This window comes from Zonotrichia albicollis, chromosome 20 (genome assembly GCF_047830755.1).
Source record: "Zonotrichia albicollis isolate bZonAlb1 chromosome 20, bZonAlb1.hap1, whole genome shotgun sequence".
In the NCBI taxonomy this organism is placed as follows: Eukaryota; Metazoa; Chordata; class Aves; order Passeriformes; family Passerellidae; genus Zonotrichia; species Zonotrichia albicollis.
In genome coordinates, this window is record NC_133838.1 from 10,926,479 (window position 1) to 10,932,940 (window position 6,462).

The following is a 6,462-nucleotide window of genomic DNA, read 5'->3' on the forward strand; positions in this document are numbered from 1 at the left end:
CCAAAGCCTCAAATTGCCTTTTTCCCCCAAATTTGCTGTGTTCCCTGCAGGTCCATCGCTCCAACAAGCCCATCATCTGCAAGGGCTGCAGGAGGACCTTCACCAACAGCATTTTATTTTAGTTAGGTTAGATTTTGGGAAGGAATTGTGCAGGGTGGTGAAGGTGTGGTTTCCTCATTCCTGGAATTGTCCCAGACCAGGTTGGACAGGGCTTGGAGCAACCTGGAATTGTTGAAAGTGTCCATGGGCTGGAAAATCTCTAAGATCCATCCAACCCAAACCATTCCATGATTGCTACACTTGGGTAGGAATCCACAAATCTTTGTGGGCAGAATAACGATGGCGATCCCACTCCTCTTTAGCTCAAGTATGGCTGTTTCTCTGTGGTGACAATCTCTCCAAAGCCTCAAATTGCCTTTTCCCCCAAATTTGCTGTTTTCCCTGCAGGTCCATCGCTCCAACAAGCCCATCATCTGCAAGGGCTGCAGGAGGACCTTCACCAACAGCCTGTTCCTAGGGCATTTTATTTTAGTTAGGTTAGATTTTGGGAAGGAATTGTGCAGGGTGGTGAAGGTGTGGATGCTCCATTGCTGGAATTGTCCCAGGCCAGGTTGGACGGGGCTTGGAGTGATCTGGAATTGTGGAAAGTGTCCATGGGCTGGAAAAGCTCTAAGATCCATCCAACCCAAACCATTCCATGATTGCTACACTTGGGTAGCAGAATAACGATGGCGATTCCACTCCTCTTTAGCTCAAGTATGGCTGTTTCTCTGTTGTGGCAATCTCTCCAAAGCATCAAATTCTCTTTTTCCCCCAAATTTGCTGTTTTCCCTGCAGGTCCATCGCTCCAACAAGCCCATCATCTGCAAGGGCTGCAGGAGGACCTTCACCACCAGCCTGTCGCAGGGGCTGCGGCGCTTCGGGCTCTGTGACAGCTGCACCTGCGTCACCACCACCCACGAGGACTCGCTGCCCATCAACCTGAGCCTGGTGGAAACGGCCTCAGAAGGGCAGGAGAAAGGAGATGCTGACAACGATTGGCCCATCTATGTGGAGTCTGGGGAGGAGAACGAGCCAGCTGAGGATGATGATGGCGATGACAAGCAGGAAATGCAGCGCGGTTTGTCCGACAGAGAGACTTTGATGTAGCAGTGAGAGCAGAGGGGGAGCACTCAGAGGGTCCCCTGGCAGTGTCTGTGACAGAAAACTCAATCAGTGACACTGTGCTGGTTTTTATTATGCTGGGGTTTAATTCAATTGTGAGGAGAACTGGATTTTTTTGGATATTTTTAAAGTTTTCAGTGCTGTGCACCAGAAATCTGTGAAGAATCTTCAGTCTGGGGCTCACAGAGGTTGGACTTGAGCAGTTTCTCTGCCTGCTGGTTTGGGGTTTGCAGGTGGAACACCTCTGGGTTGTTTTGGGGACAGGTTCATTGAATTATTTCAAATAATGAGTCCTGGTCCTTAATCCCTGATCTGAAAGGGACGCCACCTTTCCTCTGAAGATGACATAAAATGTGGTTTACATCTCTTCCCTTGGGACTTTTCCAAGCTAATCCGTGATTCTTCTGTCTTAGGACAGTGTTATCTAAATGGTGAACCATAAATACTGGGTTTGACCTGGAAACCAGGGCAGAAAAACCAGGATAACAACAAAAAACCCCACAAAAAGATGCTGCTGCTAAAAGGATAGACAGGAAGAATCCATCTCTTTCACATATTGCAATAATTTATAGGTCAAGCTTTTCTTTCTGAATTTTTACTGCATCTTCCTCTCCTGAGAGCTCAGGCTGTGGATCTTCAGCTGTGTCACTCAGAATTCAGCAGTCTTGGCTTAAATATTAAACACAAAAATGGTGTTTTAGTGGCCAGGACTAAGAGAAAACCCCAAATTCTTTTCAGCTTTTTACAATAGGAGTTAAAAGCTGTCAGGCAGCTTCCTTGGGAATTCTGACTGTGGCAGATTGAACAACCAGAGCCACACCTGGTGTAGCTGAGGAGCAGTGAAATATCTGAGCTATGCCATAAAAGAGCTCTGAATGCCCTTTTGGAATCATTTTCTTCCTCTTTTCCTATAATTTCTTTTCCAATTCAGGGATCCTCTCGTGATTTATTTTTGGTGATTTAATCCAATATTTATTTTCTTAAAAAAAACCTCCACTGTGGACCTCCTGATTCTTCACTGGGGCAGCTAAAACTTTACCAAGGAGGTGAGATTTTTGTCACTTTTCCAGCAGCAAGTTTTTAAGAGCTATCAAAACTCAGGCTGGGGAGCTCTGGAAGAAAACCCAGCACCAGCAGAAAGCCTGTTTGCTTAGGGGTGACCTCCTGTTCCCTGACAAGGGGACAAAAACTGAAATATACTGTGAAATAAGACTGTTAATGCTCCTTCACTCTGCTGTTCCCAAGTGTTTCACGAAAAGGCAAATTTGATGATTCTTTTGGGCTGGAGCAGAATTATTTTTTAGCCAGATTTGGCTGACAAAGAGTGAGCAGTTCCTCCCACTTGGTGCTGTTTCCTGAGGGGTTTTTGGTGTAAAGGTTTTTCCCACTTGGCAAACCTAAAAAAACCCCAGAGCCTTCTGATTTCACCAGGGTTTGTTGTGCATACCTCGTGCTTTTCTTGTGCACATGGAAAAAAGAACAATTCAGCTTCACCCAGCAGTGGAACTGCCCCATTGTCGTGTCAGATTTATTTGTGAGAGGTGATCCTGCTCTCATAAATGCAGCCAAGGGTTCATTGCCACACCAGGTAGGATGAGGAAAGAAGAAATAAAGTTGTTTTTAAAGAATTCACTTTATTGGTGGCTGCTGCAAAGAGCAGAAGGTGAAGAGACTTCTTCTGGTCTGATCCAAGTTCATCTTGATGATTGTCACCACATAATGTGCTGGGTTTATTTTCTGTCCCTTAATTTGGGTGAGTTTCAGTCATCTCTGCTCCAGATCAGCTGGAAATGTGAGTTTGTATGAGCTGGAGCACAGGACAAGACATTTACAGAATTCCCTGCTCTGGAGCCCCTGGTTTAATCAATCTGAATTAAGGGACAGCTCATGGAGGTGCCACTTTTGGAGCTCCTCTGAAATCCTGCTGTGCTTTTGGCTCCTTGGAGCTCTTGAGCAAAATGTGGGGCTTGTAAATCTCACTGGAATGTTTGGAAAAGCACCTTCCAGCCTCCCAGGGCTTGTCTTTTGGACTGCTGGGTTTTTGCTGAGTCCACCCAAAACCACAGGGTGATAAAGGAGAGACTTTCTGCCTTGAGAGCCATGGGTAAATCTGATTTTTTTTGGGAAACTCGCTGATGGAAGTGGGGCAGGAATGTAAACAGGGATCAAATGAAGATTGAGGATCATGAAGATTCCACCTCACTGTAAATATTGGTAGGAGCCACAAGAGCTGGAGCATCAGCTGAGCTGGGTGATAAAGGTGATAAAACCACAGGGTGATAAAGGTGATAAAGGATCTGATTTTTTTTGGGGAAACTCAATGATGGAAGTGGGGCAGGAATGTAAATAGGGATCAAATGAAGATTGAGGATCATGAAGATTCCACCTTGTGGTAGAAGCCACAAGAGCATCAGAAGGAGCTGGGTGATAAAGGTGATAAAGGAGAGACTTTCTGCCTTGAGAGCCATGGATAAATCTGATTTTTTCATTGATGGAAGTGGGGCAGGAATGTAAATAGGGATCAAATTAAGATTTAGAACCATGAAGATTCCACCTCACTGTAAATATTGGTAGAAGCCACAGAGCTGCAGCATCAGCGGAGCTGCCTCTGGCTCGAGGCTGGGCAGCTCCTGGTGTGGCTGAGCTCTGCTCACTGAGCCCGGGGAGACCTTGGAGCAGGGAAAATGAACCTTTGGGAGCTGCAGGAGCTGCAGAGACTTTTCCCTTCCCCATTTAGAGATTTGTCCTTGTGTGTTCATATCTAGAGGACGGAGCTGTCAGGGGCCGGCTGGATTTTCCACAGGGAAATTTCCACCAGACTCGGTGGTTCCTGCTCAATTGTCATTTTGTGCTGCTTGGTTTTGTTTTCTGTGGAGTCTTTTCAGCCTTTGGGTGTAGAAGAGGATGGAGTTTGTTTATCCACATGCTTGTGACCGGGGTGTTCATGTAAATCCGTTTGCTTGTGCTTTCCCACTTCGTTTTCTGGGTGTTTTTTTCCTGAAATCTTCCATTTGTAGATCCAGCCTCTACAAGCTTTGAGAAAATGATGTTTATAAAAAAAAAAACCTTCCTGTGGTGCTTGGTGAAGAAACAAAAATCATCTTTTTAGGGGAGTTATTTCTAATAGAATCTCTTTCTCAAAGGTTTTGAAAGGCCGTGGGGATGGCATATCTTAAAACTTAGCTGGTTGTACTTGACTTTGTTTAGGAATACACATTTTCATGTGTTTTTGCACAGAAATGCACTGTATTTCACTGAAGGAATACAAGCTGCACTGGTGTTTGTGGTGCATTTAACCTCTTGGTGCGAAGCCCTTGTAAATCTTCCAGATGTGGTCGTTGAATTTCCTGATGTTTTGTAAGAGTTTCATAACCCGAGTCCTTTAGTCCAGTAATGATGGCAAATTCTTATAAACTGACCCTGATTTGTGGAAGTGACTGAATTATATTTGTGGATCTTGGAGCGTTCTGGAGTTTTTTTGATTGTCTAGAAAATAAAACTCTCTGAGAGGGTTGCTTGGATTTTTGTTTTTTATCCTTCAAATGTTGATTGAGTAAACCTGAGAGTGTCTAGATTGAGGCTCACCTTTCAATTTCCGGCATTCAAATGAAATAATTAACGTTTCCATTTCGTTAATTTGGTTTAAAAATCAACATAGCAATTTTTGGAGACGGCTAGATTGCAAGAAAAGTCAGGTTTTTGGAAGGAAAGGACTAAAAGGATTATGTTCACTTAAACCAGCCAAGTGAGATTTTTAGAAAATATTTTATTTTATTCATTTTTTAAACAGTCTTTGTAGTTTTATGTCAATTCAACTTTTGAAACTTCTCATTTTTCTTGCTGGGAAGCAGACACTGATCCCAGCTAGGAAGAGATGCATGTGGGGAGGACAACACCCCAATTATCCTTTCCAGAAAAATTTAAATTACATTGAATATTTGATAAAAAAATCTCACTGCAAGTAGACAATTTTACCTTTTTTTTTCCATGAAAGATGTGAGATGCTGAAGAACTCAGAGGGGTGAGGGTGGTAAAAAATATCCCTGGATAAATAAAATTAGAAGATGCACCATCACTGAAGGCTGGGATTCATGAGGAATATTTATTTTGAGGAGAACTGAAATATTTTAACTGGTGCCACTGTTAATTAAACTGTTATATTACATGATACCATTATATTATTGTTAATCCTATAATTATTATAGGATTATATTATTATATTATTATATTATTATTAATATAATAATATTATTATATTATATAATATATATAATAATATTATATTAATTATATTAATTATATTAATAATATAATAATGTATTATTTTATTATTAATATAATAATAATATTATTATATTAATTATTATTATATAATTATAATTATTATTATTGTTAATCCTATTTAGTTACCAAACCCAAAGAGAAATATATGTTAATTTTTCCATGAGCAACAAAAATGTAATTTTTTAGTGTGAAGAGCAAACTCTTTGCACTCTGGCTGTGAGGAGCAGCTCCTTCACCTCCTTCACAAAGCTGCCAATTTATTCCCTCTGGATAAACTCCCCAAACAACAGCTCAAGTGCAACTTTCTCAGCTGAAATTGCCTCTAAAATTTAGAAACACAACCTAAAAAAAATCCTGTTTGATGTCTGGGATTGTTTGGGATGGGTTACTGTGCACAACGGGATGAAATCAGCCCCGTGGATGAGAAATGCAAAGTTTGTTCTGTGGATCCAAAGCACAAAAATTCTAATTCAGCCACTCCAGATAACGCAGAAATTTCCCCCCGTATTTTTTAAATTCTCCTGGCAGAAGGAGAACCCTCGAGCTCCTGTTGGCATTGACACAAAGCTCCCTGACAGGAGTGAAAGCACCACCCAGGCAAGGCAAACACAACAAATACCTCCGGATAATTCCTTTCCAAAGGAAGCTTTCAGCTGATGAAATCGTTTTTTCTACATTTCTGCCCAAATTATGTAGAATATTGAGCAACGAGGTGTCCCTGCCCATGGTCTTGAAGGTCCTTTCCAGCCCAAACCATCCTGGGATTCTGTGAATTCATTAAATTCATGAATTTAATTTAATTCATTTAATTTAATTCCATGTTAAATTAAAAAAGCTGCTACTTACTTGGCTTGACAGGCAAAAATAAGCTTTAAAGAAATTAATCCAAATGGTATTAAAACCTGATACTACAAATAATTATTCTGGTTTATCTATTAAACAATCTGATAGTTTAGTTGATTGTATTCTTTATTTCTCAGTGGTAAGAGCTGTGAGAAGCTGGGGTGAATTCCA

General features: G+C 41.5%; 1 protein-coding gene across 5 annotated transcripts in view; it reads left to right on the forward strand.

The window, feature by feature from the left end:
- ZBTB8B (zinc finger and BTB domain containing 8B) overlaps positions 1–4,685 on the forward strand; it is a 20,858-nt gene extending 16,173 nt beyond the window's left edge. Inside the window, exons 4-5 of one of the 5 annotated variants that reach the window (XM_074555934.1) lie at positions 838–3,449; positions 3,598–4,685. In XM_074555934.1, coding sequence (XP_074412035.1) covers positions 838–1,149 — 312 coding nt within the window. In that variant the 3' untranslated portion in view covers positions 1,150–3,449; positions 3,598–4,685. The remainder of the gene's footprint in view (positions 1–837; positions 3,450–3,597) is intronic. The other 4 variants (XM_074555935.1, XM_074555936.1, XM_074555937.1 and 1 more) reach the window with 4 other exon arrangements.
- Positions 4,686–6,462: the final 1,777 nt, after the last annotated feature.